The 20,672-nt window shown below is 52.6% G+C and overlaps 1 protein-coding gene across 1 annotated transcript; it reads right to left on the bottom strand.

Annotated features, from left to right (window-relative positions):
- Nucleotides 1-11,212: 11,212 nt before the first annotated feature.
- Nucleotides 11,213-19,470, bottom strand: LOC311381025 (uncharacterized protein). The gene is made up of 6 exons (XM_084488431.1): nucleotides 19,410-19,470; nucleotides 17,044-17,129; nucleotides 16,388-16,757; nucleotides 14,601-14,747; nucleotides 13,943-14,040; nucleotides 11,213-11,477 (listed from the first exon to the last, which is right to left on the bottom strand). The coding sequence occupies exons 1-6, from the start codon at nucleotides 19,431-19,433 to the stop codon at nucleotides 11,459-11,461; spliced, it is 744 nt and encodes a 247-aa protein (XP_084344557.1). The 5' UTR covers nucleotides 19,434-19,470; the 3' UTR covers nucleotides 11,213-11,458.
- Nucleotides 19,471-20,672: the final 1,202 nt, after the last annotated feature.

The following is a 20,672-nucleotide window of genomic DNA, read 5'->3' as shown; positions in this document are numbered from 1 at the left end:
ACTTCCAAATCATAGACATGAACCGATTGCTGATGGTGGACTTAGTGTATGAATACATTTTGAATTATCTTCCAAATCACTGATGTTTAGTTTTAACATGGTTCACTACTGCCCCCTGGAGTTTTCCGAATTTCACTTCCAAATCCAGACATTAATTTTTTCGACTCAGTGCTGCCCCCTTTTGCCTGGGAAGTCGATTTTCCAAATTCCAAATTCAGCTTCCAACTTCCATCTTTCAACTTCCAACTTCCATTTCCAACGTCCAGATTCCAACTTCCAAGTTTCGAATCTACATATGTTCAATGGTGACACTCTGACAAAAATTCCAAAAAGGACAGTGTAAGGTGGGGGTGAATCTGGGCTTTCCAAATCGGCTATACAAACCCATGTTAAATCGGCTCCAAACCCTAACCCTAACCCTAACCCTAACCCTAACCCTAACCCCTAACCCTAACCCTAACCCTAACCCTAACCCTAACCCTCTCTCACCTAACCCTAACCTACTCCCTCCTCTCTCACCTAACCCTAACCTACTCCCTCCTCTCTCACCTAATCCTAACCTACTCCCTCCTCTCACCTAACCCTAACCCACTCCCTCCTCTCTCACCTAACCCTAACCTACTCCCTCCTCTCACCTAACCCTAACCTACTCCCTCCTCTCACCTAACCCTAACCTACTCCCTCCTCTCACCTAACCTTAACCTACTCCCTCCTCTCACCTAACCCTAACCTACTCCCTCCTCTCTCACCTAACCCTAACCTACTCCCTCCTCTCACCTAACCCTAACCTACTCCCTCCTCTCACCTAACCCTAACCTACTCCCTCCTCTCTCACCTAACCCTAACCTACTCCCTCCTCTCACCTAACCCTAACCTACTCCCTCCTCTCACCTAACCCTAACCTACTCCCTCCTCTCTCACCTAACCCTAACCTACTCCCTCCTCTCACCTAACCCTAACCTACTCCCTCCTCTCACCTAACCCTAACCTACTCCCTCCTCTCTCACCTAACCCTAACCTACTCCCTCCTCTCACCTAACCCTAACCTACTCCCTCCTCTCACCTAACCCTAACCTACTCCCTCCTCTCACCTAACCCTAACCTACTCCCTCCTCTCACCTAACCTTAACCTACTCCCTCCTCTCACCTAACCCTAACCTACTCCCTCCTCTCACCTAACCCTAACCCTCACCCTCACTCTAACCCTAACCTACTCCCTCCTCTCACCTAACCCTAACCCTAACCCTAACCCCAACCCCACCCTCTCTGGCCCTAACCCTAACCTCTCCCACCCCCCACCCTAACCATAGCCCCCTCCCTCACCAGACCCTAACCCCAACCCCATCCTCTCTGGCCCTAACCCTAACCTCTACCACCCCCTGCCCTAACCCTAACCCCTAACCCTAACCCCAACCCCTACCCCCACTCCCTAACACTAAACCTATCCCCTCCCACCCCTGAACCTAACCCCAACCTTTCCCTTTCCTACCCCACTAAGACCCCCTTACACGACTTCCAACCCAGCCCCCGGCCCCCCACAAAGGATCCCCCTTTATTTAATTTTTTTTTCTTACCATGTTTGTGTCTATTTATTCTGCCCCCATGCTCCAGCCCCAGGCCCCCTTCGTCCCCCTACTCTTTTTTGTTTTTCATATAAATAATGCGGTTTAATTTGGTTTCCAATTGCACCCTTGGTATTTATTCAATTGATGTCCTAGGGGCCCCCCCTTCCCTGCCATTCCTTTATTTATTCCCCATCCCCTACGCACCTGAAAGGTGCTTTAATGTACCCTCCAAACCCGGAGGTTTGTTTGATTTAACCCACCATTATATAAAAAACATTTGATCTGGACCTATTTGGCGACACCTAGTGGCCGCGTGGAGCTAGGACACTCTGGGGCCATTTTGGCCCGTACTCTTTTTAAGTTCTCGGCTCGGATGGTAACCCTTTGTGTTTGGTTTTCCGTGGGTTTGTTTCGTGTTCTGCCTTTACTAATTATCGCTACGCATTTGAATTTCTGTCACCCTTAATACCGCCCTTATTTAATTAATATGATTACGTTTCTGCCCATGGGGGCCGCCATCTTGGATCCCCCACCACGGCTCTCTGGCTCCATCTCCTGGTTGCTTGATGGAACGTATGATTTCGCCACTGACTGCGGGGAACAAAGACGCTCTGCGGCCACTTTGGTCCGAACTCTTTTTAAGTTTTCGGTTCAATTTGATAACCATTTGTGTTTTGTTCTCCGTCGATTCGTTTCGTGTTATACCTTCACTATTTATCGTCACACATTGGCATTTCTGTGACCCCCAATATCACTCTTATTTAATTATTATGCTTACCCTTCGACTCACCTCCGCCACCATCTTGGATCTCCAACCTGAATATAACTTGGAGTCACTTAGCACCCCCTGTTGGTGACTCGAATTGATTATATTACCGCGGTTCTCCAGCTCCATCTCCTGGATGTTCGATGGTAGTGTAACATATAAAACATATAAATATAACACTATATACTTTTAGTTACGGTGCGGTTCAATTCGAATTCACGATCGGCCCCCCTTTCCTTTACCACAGCATTTATTTATTTATTTACCCCTTTAATTATGTAATCTAAATAGGTATACCATGTGTTTATTAGGATGCTCCTGTTGTTTGAACCGTTTTTACAATTACATTATTACTCAATATAATATTTGGGGCACGTTCCGGATTTTTTTATGCTTTAATTCTTTTCGGCTATTTGTTTTTTGTCCTCTACTGTAATAATTAAATGCAACGGCGTCATTGTATTATGTTTTTATTTTTATTTTTGATTCTGTCGCGAGCTGTCCTTCCAACGCCACCCGGTCTGGGGACAACCAGCGACCACCACTGGCGACTCCAGAAGGTGCAGGCACCGTGGTCCCTCTCACTCCACCTGCTGGTGACTGGGAGATACAACCATATATATATTTATATACATTGTTGCATTAGGCACATTTACATTTGAAAATCTGACCTCTCTATTGGCCCAATTCAAATCTTATTCCCCTGACCTCCAATTGGTTCTTCATCTGACCCCCCGATTGGCTTTCCACCCCAAACTTCAAATTTGTTGTGTTGTACGGCCCCCCCATTGGACACCTCTGCCCCAGATGTTAAATGTCCCTTCCCTCTACTGTAACTGTCTATAAAAGTATTTGTTTCTGTGCTGTCTTATTCGTGCTTAGTTACCTCGGCTTGATAGGATTCTCGATCATACGGTCTGTCTCTATTGCTATTTAAATGTACCTGATGAAGTCATTAATTGACGAAACGTTGTACTAGCCTACAGCAGCCAAATTTCTTGAAATAAAAACGGATATTGGCTGGATCACACTTGTCTTATTTAAAAACCTACAGTTTAGCATAGTTTCGTTCCGCTATCGTTCAAGCTCCTACACTGCTAGAGGAGAACAATGCATCCCGACTACCACCCAGCCGATGGTGAGTGGACCCTGGTCCAAAGGGGCCGTAGAAGACGGTCTCCTCGTGGACCCACCCAGCCTCCTCCGTTAATGAGCCTTTCCACGTGGGCGCCACCTGTCCCGGAGGATCGTTTCCGCCGACGTGATGACGGGCATGAACGCCTCTGGGTCCCGCGCCACTCGTCTCCAGGGCGAAGTGAGCAATACGCCAGGCCCGTAAGGTACTGGTCTCCCCACGGGCCTGCTCGCCACCACTACCACGGATCCTGGTCTGAGACCCACAGACCGGTCTACGCGCCTCCCCACCGACCAGCCTACTCGCCTCCCCGCAGACCGGCCCACTCGCCTCCTCGCCGACCGGCCTACTCGCCTCCTCGCCGGTACGCCTACTCACCTCCTCACCGGGCGATGCAGAGGCCTCCCCAGCGCCACGCGCCTGAAGCGCGTCGGGCTCCTCGCCGCCCTGCCTGGGCCCCGGGCCCCCCCGCCGGACCCCGGAGAGCACAGCCACAGGTGAGGCCTCCACCCCCACGTCCTGACCAGCGACCCCGAGACCGGCCCCGACCTCCACGACGTCCGGAACTTCCGGTGGCTAACGCGGCGCGCACTGGGTCTGCGCGTCCGCCTCCACCCAGTCAAGCGCCGCGCGCGCGCGCCCCTGCCGCTCAACTCTCCGACGATCCGGACTTCAGGCGCAAGAACAGGCTGATCCTGGCGGCCTTGAAGGCCTCTCACCACCTCGCCAACTGCGTGGGTCCTGAGCCCCTGCCCGTTGTCGCCAGGCTCGCGGAGAATTTGAGGGTCTCCATACGCCCTGCGGTCCCCAACGCTGCTACCGCGCAACTCATAGAAGGCAACGCACGCAACTGGGAGCACACCACGATGCTGGTGCTCCGCGACCACTACAAGGCTGCCTTAGAGGAGAAGGTTAGTGCGCTCCTCCTGTTGTCAGACCCCATCTGGCGCCCCAACTTCGTTGTGGCGTTGGCCTGGGCTCAACGTCATTTCGGAGAACGCCTGCGCCCGGAGACGGTGGAGGCGCTGCGCGCTCGCCTCCGAGACACATTGGACACCCCGGTTCGACTGGTCCAGCTGTTCCCGGACATCGCGCCTGGCGCTGCGCTGCCGCGCTTCAACCCACCTGAGGCATCGCCGCCGCCTGCCCCCGGCTTCCGGACCCCTGGGCCCGGTCCGATTGACCTCAACATGGGGGCGTGGCCTGCTGACCGGCCTTCCAGGCTGCCGTCACCCACCTTCTCGTTGGCCTTCTCCTCTTCTCCCCCGCCTGCCCCCGGCTTCCGGACCCCTGGGCCCGGTCCGGTTGACCTCAACATGGGGGCGTGGCCTGCTGACCGGCGTTCCAGGCTGCCGTCACCCACCCTCTCGTTGGCCTTCTCCTCTTCTCCGTCTTCTCCGCCTCTGTGCCCCCCCATCCCCCCAGCCTCCCCCCCTCCCTCCTCTTCGTCTTCTGTGCCCCCCACCCCCTCTCCTCCACGACTTGCAGTCCCGGGACCCCCTCGGAGCGACACACCGCTGGCCCGCAGGACCAGGCTCGCGTCCTGCCGCCTCCGCAGACGCACCGCAGCCACGCGCGCTCCGGGACCCTCCTCGCCATCCTCCGCACCTGCGCCTCTGCACGGGGTCCTGACGCCCGCTGCTGTTCCGGTCAGGGTCATCTCTCCGACTCCCTCTTCCTCTCTTCCTCTACCGCCCCCCGGCTCGACACCCACGTATGGGTTAGCCCGGGCCAACGCTGAGAGGAACGACGCGGCTGCTGACGCGCGGGGCCCCACCCTCCCGATCTCCACCCCGACTGTGACTCTCGCCAGACCCACCCGTCACCCCAGCACGGGTAAGAAATGCCAGGAATGGCGCTTGCAGTCGAGGGAACCGCTTCTGGTTATAGGGGATTCTAATGTCACGCGCTTCGCCGAATATGGCTTACCTGGTCTTCAGATCGACGGCTACCCTGGCGCGTCCTTTCGTCATGCCTCCGCGGTTCTGGCGAAGACCGCCGTCGACCCCAAGGTCCGCAAACTGGTTCTGGCGTTCGGAATCAACGAGAGGGGTAACAAAACAGAACGGGTTTGTGTGGGTAATCTTCAAACCGCAGTCAAATGGGCGCGCATCGCGTTCCCTTGCGCAGCGATCCTCATCCCGGAGATTAATTACTCTCGCGCGCTCCCGTTCAGGGAACAGGAGCTTCTCTCAAAATTAAATACCTTTATCTCCACCCGCTATGAATCCATCCCCGCTCTGCCCAAGAAGTCCTTTGTGACTGAGAGGGACAATGTCCACTGGTCTCGAGACACGGCAGCGCTCCTCTTTGGCCAATGGGTTAAGTTTTTAAACTGAGCGCTCCCGCGTCCCTAGACACGCCTCGAGGGAGCCGCTCCGTTATAAATCTCTCTCCGTCTTTCCGATTGACCGCGGCGCAGTTTTCCCTTCTTGACAAAGGACTCACGTTCATCCCTTCGACCGACATAAACCCCTGTGAGCTTTACCAACAGGTCCGCTCGGATTTGCAACAATATCACCGTAGGGTTAAACTCGCTGTTTACTTTAGAGATCACCCCCCGTCTGAGAAAACACCCTTTACTTACAAGTCGTCGTGGGTTCCGCCAGATGAGGATGTCCCGGTTGAGGTGACGCGTCTGATCAGTGATGACCTCCTGTACTACGCTGACTCCTTTAGGATCAACCCGGCCCCCGCTAACCTCCTCCCCGAGGAGTCGGAGGCTCTCCGACAACTGATTGGAAACAAAAGCATAGTCATCAAGCCCGCCGATAAAGGCAGCGCTGTTGTCATCATGGATAGGTCTCAGTATATATGGGAGGGCCATAGGCAACTGCACGATGCACGCTATTACTCAAAACTTGAGGCTCCCATATATACTGAGACCGTTCCGATGATCTTTGAATTGATTCACTCCCTTTGGAGAAAAAAATACATTACGCACAAACAACGCGATTACCTTCTAGGGGATGCCCAGCCCAGGCCCAGACTCTTCTACATGTTGCCCAAAATACATAAGGAGCCTGTGGCCTGGAGTGAGCCCTTTAAAATCCCCCCGGGACGACCCATCGTCTCTGACTGCAGCAGCGAGACATACCACACGGCAGAGTTTCTCGATCATTACCTTTATCCTTTGTCTATCTCCCACGCGAGCTACGTGAAGGATACCTATGATTTCGTTTCCAAGGTGCGTGCGCTCCGGATCCCCACGCACGCCTTCCTCTTTACGATGGACGTTGACAGCCTATACACCAATATTGATATTGCTGGGGGCATGCGCGCCGTGCGCAATGCTTTTAATCTTAACCCTGACGTCACGCGCCCTGATGACGAACTCCTCCGCCTGCTTGAGATTAACCTTACTAGGAATGATTTCCTCTTTGACGACCAATTCTTCCTTCAGGTTAAGGGTACGGCTATGGGGAAGAAATTCGCCCCCTCCTACGCTAATCTCTTCATGGCCCAATGGGAAACCTCTGCGCTCGCCGCCTGCCCTCTGCAACCTCTCTCCTACATGCGCTATCTAGACGACATCTGGGGCGTTTGGCAACACTCAGAATCGGAATTCCAACTTTTCTTAGAAATCCTCAACACACACGATCCATCTATCACACTTAAATCATGTCAACACCTCTCCTCGGTCGATTTCCTGGACACCACCACGTTTAAAGGTCCTGACTTTGCGATGTCCCTCACTCTAGACGTCAAGGTCTACTTCAAACCCACTGACACGCATGCGCTCTTGCATGCGAACAGCTTCCATCCCAAACACACATTCGCTGGACTCCTTAAGTCGCAACTCTTACGGTTTCAACGCATCTGCTCCAGAACTTCTGACTTCTGGGCGGCTGTCAAAATTCTATTTCAAGCCCTTTCCCTTAGGGGTTACTCGCGCTCGGCCCGCCGTCTCTCCCTTAAGGAGTTTAAATTAGTGCGTCCACCCGTTGAGGGACAGCGTATCCCCTTGGTAACGACCTACTCCACCTCTTCCTCTCGCCTGACCCGATGTGTCAGAAATAATTTCCAGTGTCTTCTGGACTCCACCACCTACCTTCCTGGTTATAATATTATTGCGGCCTACCGTAGGAACAAAAATATAAGGGATCTTCTAATTAGGGCCAAACTACGGCCCCTGGTTGAGCCTAAAGTGGACAGACGCTCCTATTTTTATAATTTCGTTCCGTGGGCCCACAACAAAAATAATGGAGATGTCTTTCCCACTGACCGGCACTCAGACATCAACACCAAAAATTGTGTGTACCTCATCCGTTGCCTCGCATGCAATCTCCAATATGTGGGGGAAACGGGAAACACCATACGTGTCCGTTTCCACCAACACAAACACAACATCAAACGCAAAAAGGACGCTCACCTTCCTTTGGTTGCGCATTTTGTGGAGCACGGATGGCTGGCCCTTTCCGCGTCGGTGCTCGAAGCCAACCCTTTCTGGTCTGCTGCTCAACGGCGCAGAGCTGAGAGACTTTGGATTGACAGGCTGGGGACCTGGCAACCCCTTGGTTTGAACGTTGGGGTGGGTGGGGGACCACCGGGGGGACGTCTGATGATGGCCCGTGCCAGCGACACCACCGCCTTCGGCGGTGTTGTCGTTAATTGTTGACTGTCCTAACCCGCCAGTGCCTCCTACAGTCTCCTCGGCTCTCCTTCCCTCCCTGCCACCATTGCCTGCTCTCCTTCTGAGTCCCACCGGGACCTCTGCTACGTGGACTGCACCATCGCACGGTCTTCCCAAAAAAAACAAAAAAAGAAAAAAAGTTATTGATTTACATGCTGGAAGATTAAGATAACTTCCCTCCCCTACACCATCGCATGCTCTCTCTCTGAGTCCCACTGGGACCTCGGCTACATGGACTGCACCATTGCACGGTCTTCACTGTTCCAATGCAGGTTACATTGCTTTTTTTATGTGCTATGACCTCATGTGCTGCTTGTGCTTCTACCTTGTATATACTTATCTGCCATTATTTACTTGTTGGGAGGTTAATACTACTTCCCTCCCCCACACCATTACCTGTTCTTTCTCTGAGTCCTACTGGGACCTCTGCTGCATGGTCTGCACCGCCGCATGGTCCTCACTTTTCCAATGCAGGTTATTTGCTGTAAGAAGAAAATATGTGTTATGACCTTATGGGCTACTTGTGCTCCTACCTTGTGCATACTTACCTATTCATCCTCCATATGTTGTTAGGTTCATGTGCTGGATTGTTCCATTTATCAAGTGTGATCCCGTTGTGAGTACCCACCTGCCGTTGGTCCTTTAAGCTTGTGTTTCATGTTTCATGTTAGTATTTGTGCCCCCTCCCTCAGAACTGTGCCCCTCGCCTTGGCCCCTACCTCAACTCACTTGGCCCCGTCCCCCTTTGACTTCTACCACAGACCGTACTATCGCTAGGATTCTTATCCTCCTCCCTGGCCCCCATCCTGACCTCTCCCTAGCTGACTTTGACCGTTACCCTGACTCCCCTGATCCTTACCTACCCTTTCCCATCCCCTATCCTAACCCCAACCTCCTCCCTCACCTGACCCCTATCCTGACCCTAACCCTCTCTCACCTAACCCTAACCTACTCCCTCCTCTCTCACCTAACCCTAACCTACTCCCTCCTCTCTCACCTAATCCTAACCTACTCCCTCCTCTCACCTAACCCTAACCCACTCCCTCCTCTCTCACCTAACCCTAACCTACTCCCTCCTCTCACCTAACCCTAACCTACTCCCTCCTCTCACCTAACCCTAACCTACTCCCTCCTCTCACCTAACCTTAACCTACTCCCTCCTCTCACCTAACCCTAACCTACTCCCTCCTCTCTCACCTAACCCTAACCTACTCCCTCCTCTCACCTAACCCTAACCTACTCCCTCCTCTCACCTAACCCTAACCTACTCCCTCCTCTCTCACCTAACCCTAACCTACTCCCTCCTCTCACCTAACCCTAACCTACTCCCTCCTCTCACCTAACCCTAACCTACTCCCTCCTCTCTCACCTAACCCTAACCTACTCCCTCCTCTCACCTAACCCTAACCTACTCCCTCCTCTCACCTAACCCTAACCTACTCCCTCCTCTCTCACCTAACCCTAACCTACTCCCTCCTCTCACCTAACCCTAACCTACTCCCTCCTCTCACCTAACCCTAACCTACTCCCTCCTCTCACCTAACCCTAACCTACTCCCTCCTCTCACCTAACCTTAACCTACTCCCTCCTCTCACCTAACCCTAACCTACTCCCTCCTCTCACCTAACCCTAACCCTCACCCTCACTCTAACCCTAACCTACTCCCTCCTCTCACCTAACCCTAACCCTAACCCTAACCCCAACCCCACCCTCTCTGGCCCTAACCCTAACCTCTCCCACCCCCCACCCTAACCATAGCCCCCTCCCTCACCAGACCCTAACCCCAACCCCATCCTCTCTGGCCCTAACCCTAACCTCTACCACCCCCTGCCCTAACCCTAACCCCTAACCCTAACCCCAACCCCTACCCCCACTCCCTAACACTAAACCTATCCCCTCCCACCCCTGAACCTAACCCCAACCTTTCCCTTTCCTACCCCACTAAGACCCCCTTACACGACTTCCAACCCAGCCCCCGGCCCCCCACAAAGGATCCCCCTTTATTTAATTTTTTTTCTTACCATGTTTGTGTCTATTTATTCTGCCCCCATGCTCCAGCCCCAGGCCCCCTTCGTCCCCCTACTCTTTTTTGTTTTTCATATAAATAATGCGGTTTAATTTGGTTTCCAATTGCACCCTTGGTATTTATTCAATTGATGTCCTAGGGGCCCCCCCTTCCCTGCCATTCCTTTATTTATTCCCCATCCCCTACGCACCTGAAAGGTGCTTTAATGTACCCTCCAAACCCGGAGGTTTGTTTGATTTAACCCACCATTATATAAAAAACATTTGATCTGGACCTATTTGGCGACACCTAGTGGCCGCGTGGAGCTAGGACACTCTGGGGCCATTTTGGCCCGTACTCTTTTTAAGTTCTCGGCTCGGATGGTAACCCTTTGTGTTTGGTTTTCCGTGGGTTTGTTTCGTGTTCTGCCTTTACTAATTATCGCTACGCATTTGAATTTCTGTCACCCTTAATACCGCCCTTATTTAATTAATATGATTACGTTTCTGCCCATGGGGGCCGCCATCTTGGATCCCCCACCACGGCTCTCTGGCTCCATCTCCTGGTTGCTTGATGGAACGTATGATTTCGCCACTGACTGCGGGGAACAAAGACGCTCTGCGGCCACTTTGGTCCGAACTCTTTTTAAGTTTTCGGTTCAATTTGATAACCATTTGTGTTTTGTTCTCCGTCGATTCGTTTCGTGTTATACCTTCACTATTTATCGTCACACATTGGCATTTCTGTGACCCCCAATATCACTCTTATTTAATTATTATGCTTACCCTTCGACTCACCTCCGCCACCATCTTGGATCTCCAACCTGAATATAACTTGGAGTCACTTAGCACCCCCTGTTGGTGACTCGAATTGATTATATTACCGCGGTTCTCCAGCTCCATCTCCTGGATGTTCGATGGTAGTGTAACATATAAAACATATAAATATAACACTATATACTTTTAGTTACGGTGCGGTTCAATTCGAATTCACGATCGGCCCCCCTTTCCTTTACCACAGCATTTATTTATTTATTTACCCCTTTAATTATGTAATCTAAATAGGTATACCATGTGTTTATTAGGATGCTCCTGTTGTTTGAACCGTTTTTACAATTACATTATTACTCAATATAATATTTGGGGCACGTTCCGGATTTTTTTATGCTTTAATTCTTTTCGGCTATTTGTTTTTTGTCCTCTACTGTAATAATTAAATGCAACGGCGTCATTGTATTATGTTTTTATTTTTATTTTTGATTCTGTCGCGAGCTGTCCTTCCAACGCCACCCGGTCTGGGGACAACCAGCGACCACCACTGGCGACTCCAGAAGGTGCAGGCACCGTGGTCCCTCTCACTCCACCTGCTGGTGACTGGGAGATACAACCATATATATATTTATATACATTGTTGCATTAGGCACATTTACATTTGAAAATCTGACCTCTCTATTGGCCCAATTCAAATCTTATTCCCCTGACCTCCAATTGGTTCTTCATCTGACCCCCCGATTGGCTTTCCACCCCAAACTTCAAATTTGTTGTGTTGTACGGCCCCCCCATTGGACACCTCTGCCCCAGATGTTAAATGTCCCTTCCCTCTACTGTAACTGTCTATAAAAGTATTTGTTTCTGTGCTGTCTTATTCGTGCTTAGTTACCTCGGCTTGATAAGATTCTAGATCATACGGTCTGTCTCTATTGCTATTTAAATGTACCTGATGAAGTCATTAATTGACGAAACGTTGTACTAGCCTACAGCAGCCAAATTTCTTGAAATAAAAACGGATATTGGCTGGATCACACTTGTCTTATTTAAAAACCTACAGTTTAGCATAGTTTCGTTCCGCTATCGTTCAAGCTCCTACACTGCTAGAGGAGAACAATGCATCCCGACTACCACCCAGCCGATGGTGAGTGGACCCTGGTCCAAAGGGGCCGTAGAAGACGGTCTCCTCGTGGACCCACCCAGCCTCCTCCGTTAATGAGCCTTTCCACGTGGGCGCCACCTGTCCCGGAGGATCGTTTCCGCCGACGTGATGACGGGCATGAACGCCTCTGGGTCCCGCGCCACTCGTCTCCAGGGCGAAGTGAGCAATACGCCAGGCCCGTAAGGTACTGGTCTCCCCACGGGCCTGCTCGCCACCACTACCACGGATCCTGGTCTGAGACCCACAGACCGGTCTACGCGCCTCCCCACCGACCAGCCTACTCGCCTCCCCGCAGACCGGCCCACTCGCCTCCTCGCCGACCGGCCTACTCGCCTCCTCGCCGGTACGCCTACTCACCTCCTCACCGGGCGATGCAGAGGCCTCCCCAGCGCCACGCGCCTGAAGCGCGTCGGGCTCCTCGCCGCCCTGCCTGGGCCCCGGGCCCCCCCGCCGGACCCCGGAGAGCACAGCCACAGGTGAGGCCTCCACCCCCACGTCCTGACCAGCGACCCCGAGACCGGCCCCGACCTCCACGACGTCCGGAACTTCCGGTGGCTAACGCGGCGCGCACTGGGTCTGCGCGTCCGCCTCCACCCAGTCAAGCGCCGCCGCGCGCGCGCCCCTGCCGCTCAACTCTCCGACGATCCGGACTTCAGGCGCAAGAACAGGCTGATCCTGGCGGCCTTGAAGGCCTCTCACCACCTCGCCAACTGCGTGGGTCCTGAGCCCCTGCCCGTTGTCGCCAGGCTCGCGGAGAATTTGAGGGTCTCCATACGCCCTGCGGTCCCCAACGCTGCTACCGCGCAACTCATAGAAGGCAACGCACGCAACTGGGAGCACACCACGATGCTGGTGCTCCGCGACCACTACAAGGCTGCCTTAGAGGAGAAGGTTAGTGCGCTCCTCCTGTTGTCAGACCCCATCTGGCGCCCCAACTTCGTTGTGGCGTTGGCCTGGGCTCAACGTCATTTCGGAGAACGCCTGCGCCCGGAGACGGTGGAGGCGCTGCGCGCTCGCCTCCGAGACACATTGGACACCCCGGTTCGACTGGTCCAGCTGTTCCCGGACATCGCGCCTGGCGCTGCGCTGCCGCGCTTCAACCCACCTGAGGCATCGCCGCCGCCTGCCCCCGGCTTCCGGACCCCTGGGCCCGGTCCGATTGACCTCAACATGGGGGCGTGGCCTGCTGACCGGCCTTCCAGGCTGCCGTCACCCACCTTCTCGTTGGCCTTCTCCTCTTCTCCCCCGCCTGCCCCCGGCTTCCGGACCCCTGGGCCCGGTCCGGTTGACCTCAACATGGGGGCGTGGCCTGCTGACCGGCGTTCCAGGCTGCCGTCACCCACCCTCTCGTTGGCCTTCTCCTCTTCTCCGTCTTCTCCGCCTCTGTGCCCCCCCATCCCCCCAGCCTCCCCCCCTCCCTCCTCTTCGTCTTCTGTGCCCCCCACCCCCTCTCCTCCACGACTTGCAGTCCCGGGACCCCCTCGGAGCGACACACCGCTGGCCCGCAGGACCAGGCTCGCGTCCTGCCGCCTCCGCAGACGCACCGCAGCCACGCGCGCTCCGGGACCCTCCTCGCCATCCTCCGCACCTGCGCCTCTGCACGGGGTCCTGACGCCCGCTGCTGTTCCGGTCAGGGTCATCTCTCCGACTCCCTCTTCCTCTCTTCCTCTACCGCCCCCCGGCTCGACACCCACGTATGGGTTAGCCCGGGCCAACGCTGAGAGGAACGACGCGGCTGCTGACGCGCGGGGCCCCACCCTCCCGATCTCCACCCCGACTGTGACTCTCGCCAGACCCACCCGTCACCCCAGCACGGGTAAGAAATGCCAGGAATGGCGCTTGCAGTCGAGGGAACCGCTTCTGGTTATAGGGGATTCTAATGTCACGCGCTTCGCCGAATATGGCTTACCTGGTCTTCAGATCGACGGCTACCCTGGCGCGTCCTTTCGTCATGCCTCCGCGGTTCTGGCGAAGACCGCCGTCGACCCCAAGGTCCGCAAACTGGTTCTGGCGTTCGGAATCAACGAGAGGGGTAACAAAACAGAACGGGTTTGTGTGGGTAATCTTCAAACCGCAGTCAAATGGGCGCGCATCGCGTTCCCTTGCGCAGCGATCCTCATCCCGGAGATTAATTACTCTCGCGCGCTCCCGTTCAGGGAACAGGAGCTTCTCTCAAAATTAAATACCTTTATCTCCACCCGCTATGAATCCATCCCCGCTCTGCCCAAGAAGTCCTTTGTGACTGAGAGGGACAATGTCCACTGGTCTCGAGACACGGCAGCGCTCCTCTTTGGCCAATGGGTTAAGTTTTTAAACTGAGCGCTCCCGCGTCCCTAGACACGCCTCGAGGGAGCCGCTCCGTTATAAATCTCTCTCCGTCTTTCCGATTGACCGCGGCGCAGTTTTCCCTTCTTGACAAAGGACTCACGTTCATCCCTTCGACCGACATAAACCCCTGTGAGCTTTACCAACAGGTCCGCTCGGATTTGCAACAATATCACCGTAGGGTTAAACTCGCTGTTTACTTTAGAGATCACCCCCCGTCTGAGAAAACACCCTTTACTTACAAGTCGTCGTGGGTTCCGCCAGATGAGGATGTCCCGGTTGAGGTGACGCGTCTGATCAGTGATGACCTCCTGTACTACGCTGACTCCTTTAGGATCAACCCGGCCCCCGCTAACCTCCTCCCCGAGGAGTCGGAGGCTCTCCGACAACTGATTGGAAACAAAAGCATAGTCATCAAGCCCGCCGATAAAGGCAGCGCTGTTGTCATCATGGATAGGTCTCAGTATATATGGGAGGGCCATAGGCAACTGCACGATGCACGCTATTACTCAAAACTTGAGGCTCCCATATATACTGAGACCGTTCCGATGATCTTTGAATTGATTCACTCCCTTTGGAGAAAAAAATACATTACGCACAAACAACGCGATTACCTTCTAGGGGATGCCCAGCCCAGGCCCAGACTCTTCTACATGTTGCCCAAAATACATAAGGAGCCTGTGGCCTGGAGTGAGCCCTTTAAAATCCCCCCGGGACGACCCATCGTCTCTGACTGCAGCAGCGAGACATACCACACGGCAGAGTTTCTCGATCATTACCTTTATCCTTTGTCTATCTCCCACGCGAGCTACGTGAAGGATACCTATGATTTCGTTTCCAAGGTGCGTGCGCTCCGGATCCCCACGCACGCCTTCCTCTTTACGATGGACGTTGACAGCCTATACACCAATATTGATATTGCTGGGGGCATGCGCGCCGTGCGCAATGCTTTTAATCTTAACCCTGACGTCACGCGCCCTGATGACGAACTCCTCCGCCTGCTTGAGATTAACCTTACTAGGAATGATTTCCTCTTTGACGACCAATTCTTCCTTCAGGTTAAGGGTACGGCTATGGGGAAGAAATTCGCCCCCTCCTACGCTAATCTCTTCATGGCCCAATGGGAAACCTCTGCGCTCGCCGCCTGCCCTCTGCAACCTCTCTCCTACATGCGCTATCTAGACGACATCTGGGGCGTTTGGCAACACTCAGAATCGGAATTCCAACTTTTCTTAGAAATCCTCAACACACACGATCCATCTATCACACTTAAATCATGTCAACACCTCTCCTCGGTCGATTTCCTGGACACCACCACGTTTAAAGGTCCTGACTTTGCGATGTCCCTCACTCTAGACGTCAAGGTCTACTTCAAACCCACTGACACGCATGCGCTCTTGCATGCGAACAGCTTCCATCCCAAACACACATTCGCTGGACTCCTTAAGTCGCAACTCTTACGGTTTCAACGCATCTGCTCCAGAACTTCTGACTTCTGGGCGGCTGTCAAAATTCTATTTCAAGCCCTTTCCCTTAGGGGTTACTCGCGCTCGGCCCGCCGTCTCTCCCTTAAGGAGTTTAAATTAGTGCGTCCACCCGTTGAGGGACAGCGTATCCCCTTGGTAACGACCTACTCCACCTCTTCCTCTCGCCTGACCCGATGTGTCAGAAATAATTTCCAGTGTCTTCTGGACTCCACCACCTACCTTCCTGGTTATAATATTATTGCGGCCTACCGTAGGAACAAAAATATAAGGGATCTTCTAATTAGGGCCAAACTACGGCCCCCCTGGTTGAGCCTAAAGTGGACAGACGCTCCTATTTTTATAATTTCGTTCCGTGGGCCCACAACAAAAATAATGGAGATGTCTTTCCCACTGACCGGCACTCAGACATCAACACCAAAAATTGTGTGTACCTCATCCGTTGCCTCGCATGCAATCTCCAATATGTGGGGGAAACGGGAAACACCATACGTGTCCGTTTCCACCAACACAAACACAACATCAAACGCAAAAAGGACGCTCACCTTCCTTTGGTTGCGCATTTTGTGGAGCACGGATGGCTGGCCCTTTCCGCGTCGGTGCTCGAAGCCAACCCTTTCTGGTCTGCTGCTCAACGGCGCAGAGCTGAGAGACTTTGGATTGACAGGCTGGGGACCTGGCAACCCCTTGGTTTGAACGTTGGGGTGGGTGGGGGACCACCGGGGGGACGTCTGATGATGGCCCGTGCCAGCGACACCACCGCCTTCGGCGGTGTTGTCGTTAATTGTTGACTGTCCTAACCCGCCAGTGCCTCCTACAGTCTCCTCGGCTCTCCTTCCCTCCCTGCCACCATTGCCTGCTCTCCTTCTGAGTCCCACCGGGACCTCTGCTACATGGACTGCACCATCGCACGGTCTTCCAAAAAAAACAAAAAAAGAAAAAAAGTTATTGATTTACATGCTGGAAGATTAAGATAACTTCCCTCCCCTACACCATCGCATGCTCTCTCTCTGAGTCCCACTGGGACCTCGGCTACATGGACTGCACCATTGCACGGTCTTCACTGTTCCAATGCAGGTTACATTGCTTTTTTTATGTGCTATGACCTCATGTGCTGCTTGTGCTTCTACCTTGTATATACTTATCTGCCATTATTTACTTGTTGGGAGGTTAATACTACTTCCCTCCCCCACACCATTACCTGTTCTTTCTCTGAGTCCTACTGGGACCTCTGCTGCATGGTCTGCACCGCCGCATGGTCCTCACTTTTCCAATGCAGGTTATTTGCTGTAAGAAGAAAATATGTGTTATGACCTTATGGGCTACTTGTGCTCCTACCTTGTGCATACTTACCTATTCATCCTCCACATGTTGTTAGGTTCATGTGCTGGATTGTTCCATTTATCAAGTGTGATCCCGTTGTGAGTACCCACCTGCCGTTGGTCCTTTAAGCTTGTGTTTCATGTTTCATGTTAGTATTTGTGCCCCCTCCCTCAGAACTGTGCCCCTCGCCTTGGCCCCTACCTCAACTCACTTGGCCCCGTCCCCCTTTGACTTCTACCACAGACCGTACTATCGCTAGGATTCTTATCCTCCTCCCTGGCCCCCATCCTGACCTCTCCCTAGCTGACTTTGACCGTTACCCTGACTCCCCTGATCCTTACCTACCCTTTCCCATCCCCTATCCTAACCCCAACCTCCTCCCTCACCTGACCCCTATCCTGACCCTAACCCTCTCTCACCTAACCCTAACCTACTCCCTCCTCTCTCACCTAACCCTAACCTACTCCCTCCTCTCTCACCTAATCCTAACCTACTCCCTCCTCTCACCTAACCCTAACCCACTCCCTCCTCTCTCACCTAACCCTAACCTACTCCCTCCTCTCACCTAACCCTAACCTACTCCCTCCTCTCACCTAACCCTAACCTACTCCCTCCTCTCACCTAACCTTAACCTACTCCCTCCTCTCACCTAACCCTAACCTACTCCCTCCTCTCTCACCTAACCCTAACCTACTCCCTCCTCTCACCTAACCCTAACCTACTCCCTCCTCTCACCTAACCCTAACCTACTCCCTCCTCTCTCACCTAACCCTAACCTACTCCCTCCTCTCACCTAACCCTAACCTACTCCCTCCTCTCACCTAACCCTAACCTACTCCCTCCTCTCTCACCTAACCCTAACCTACTCCCTCCTCTCACCTAACCCTAACCTACTCCCTCCTCTCACCTAACCCTAACCTACTCCCTCCTCTCTCACCTAACCCTAACCTACTCCCTCCTCTCACCTAACCCTAACCTACTCCCTCCTCTCACCTAACCCTAACCTACTCCCTCCTCTCACCTAACCTTAACCTACTCCCTCCTCTCACCTAACCCTAACCTACTCCCTCCTCTCACCTAACCCTAACCCTCACCCTCACTCTAACCCTAACCTACTCCCTCCTCTCACCTAACCCTAACCCTAACCCTAACCCCAACCCCACCCTCTCTGGCCCTAACCCTAACCTCTCCCACCCCCCACCCTAACCATAACCCCCTCCCTCACCAGACCCTAACCCCAACCCCATCCTCTCTGGCCCTAACCCTAACCTCTACCACCCCCTGCCCTAACCCTAACCCCTAACCCTAACCCCAACCCCTACCCCCACTCCCTAACACTAAACCTATCCCCTCCCACCCCTGAACCTAACCCCAACCTTTCCCTTTCCTACCCCACTAAGACCCCCTTACACGACTTCCAACCCAGCCCCCGGCCCCCCACAAAGGATCCCCCTTTATTTAATTTTTTTTCTTACCATGTTTGTGTCTATTTATTCTGCCCCCATGCTCCAGCCCCAGGCCCCCTTCGTCCCCCTACTCTTTTTCGTTTTTCATATAAATAATGCGGTTTAATTTGGTTTCCAATTGCACCCTTGGTATTTATTCAATTGATGTCCTATGGGCCCCCCCTTCCCTGCCATTCCTTTATTTATTCCCCATCCCCTACGCACCTGAAAGGTGCTTTAATGTACCCTCCAAACCCGGAGGTTTGTTTGATTTAACCCACCATTATATAAAAAACATTTGATCTGGACCTATTTGGCGACACCTAGTGGCCGCGTGGAGCTAGGACACTCTGGGGCCATTTTGGCCCGTACTCTTTTTAAGTTCTCGGCTCGGATGGTAACCCTTTGTGTTTGGTTTTCCGTGGGTTTGTTTCGTGTTCTGCCTTTACTAATTATCGCTACGCATTTGAATTTCTGTCACCCTTAATACCGCCCTTATTTAATTAATATGATTACGTTTCTGCCCATGGGGGCCGCCATCTTGGATCCCCCACCACGGCTCTCTGGCTCCATCTCCTGGTTGCTTGATGGAACGTATGATTTCGCCACTGACTGCGGGGAACAAAGACGCTCTGCGGCCACTTTGGTCCGAACTCTTTTTAAGTTTTCGGTTCAATTTGATAACCATTTGTGTTTTGTTCTCCGTCGATTCGTTTCGTGTTATACCTTCACTATTTATCGTCACACATTGGTATTTCTGTGACCCCCAATATCACTCTTATTTAATTATTATGCTTACCCTTCGACTCACCTCCGCCACCATCTTGGATCTCCAACCTGAATATAACTTGGAGTCACTTAGCACCCCCTGTTGGTGACTCGAATTGATTATATTACCGCGGTTCTCCAGCTCCATCTCCTGGATGTTCGATGGTAGTGTAACATATAAAACATATAAATATAACACTATATACTTTTAGTTACGGTGCGGTTCAATTCGAATTCACGATCGGCCCCCCTTTCCTTTACCACAGCATTTATTTATTTATTTACCCCTTTAATTATGTAATCTAAATAGGTATACCATGTGTTTATTAGGATGCTCCTGTTGTTTGAACCGTTTTTACAATTACATTATTACTCAATATAATATTTGGGGCACGTTCCGGATTTTTTTATGCTTTAATTCTTTTCGGATATTTGTTTTTTGTCCTCTACTGTAATAATTAAATGCAACGGCGTCATTGTATTATGTTTTTATTTTTATTTTTGATTCTGTCGCGAGCTGTCCTTCCAACGCCACCCGGTCTGGGGACAACCAGCGACCACCACTGGCGACTCCAGAAGGTGCAGGCACCGTGGTCCCTCTCACTCCACCTGCTGGTGACTGGGAGATACAACCATATATATATTTATATACATTGTTGCATTAGGCACATTTACATTTGAAAATCTGACCTCTCTATTGGCCCAATTCAAATCTTATTCCCCTGACCTCCAATTGGTTCTTCATCTGACCCCCCGATTGGCTTTCCACCCCAAACTTCAAATTTGTTGTGTTGTACGGCCCCCCCATTGGACACCTCTGCCCCATATGTTAAATGTCCCTTCCCTCTACTGTAACTGTCTATAAAAGTATTTGTTTCTGTGCTGTCTTATTCGTGCTTAGTTACCTCGGCTTGATAGGATTCTCGATCATACGGTCTGTCTCTATTGCTATTTAAATGTACCTGATGAAGTCATTAATTGACGAAACGTTGTACTAGCCTACAGCAGCCAAATTTCTTGAAATAAAAACGGATATTGGCTGGATCACACTTGTCTTATTTAAAAACCTACAGTTTAGCATAGTTTCGTTCCGCTATCGTTCAAGCTCCTACACTGCTAGAGGAGAACAATGCATCCCGACTACCACCCAGCCGATGGTGAGTGGACCCTGGTCCAAAGGGGCCGTAGAAGACGGTCTCCTCGTGGACCCACCCAGCCTCCTCCGTTAATGAGCCTTTCCACGTGGGCGCCACCTGTCCCGGAGGATCGTTTCCGCCGACGTGATGACGGGCAT

This window comes from Micromesistius poutassou (genome assembly GCF_964030765.1).
Source record: "Micromesistius poutassou genome assembly, chromosome: 1".
Taxonomy (NCBI): Eukaryota; Metazoa; Chordata; class Actinopteri; order Gadiformes; family Gadidae; genus Micromesistius; species Micromesistius poutassou.
Note: the sequence above shows the minus strand (reverse complement) of the source record. Positions and strands in the feature narration are given on the sequence as shown.

Excerpts from the sequence above, each read along its gene's own strand:
- LOC311381025 (XM_084488431.1), bottom strand. The coding sequence starts at position 19,433 with ATGGTGGCGGAGGTGAGTCGAAGG. Across the intron at positions 16,758-17,043 it reads AGGACTCAGAGAAAGAACAG|ACCGTGCGATGGTGCAGTCC; the intron begins GTAATGGTGTGG and ends TTTTTTTGGAAG. Across the intron at positions 14,748-16,387 it reads AAATGCGCAACCAAAGGAAG|TTGTCGGAGAGCCTCCGACT; the intron begins GTGAGCGTCCTT and ends GTTTCCAATCAG.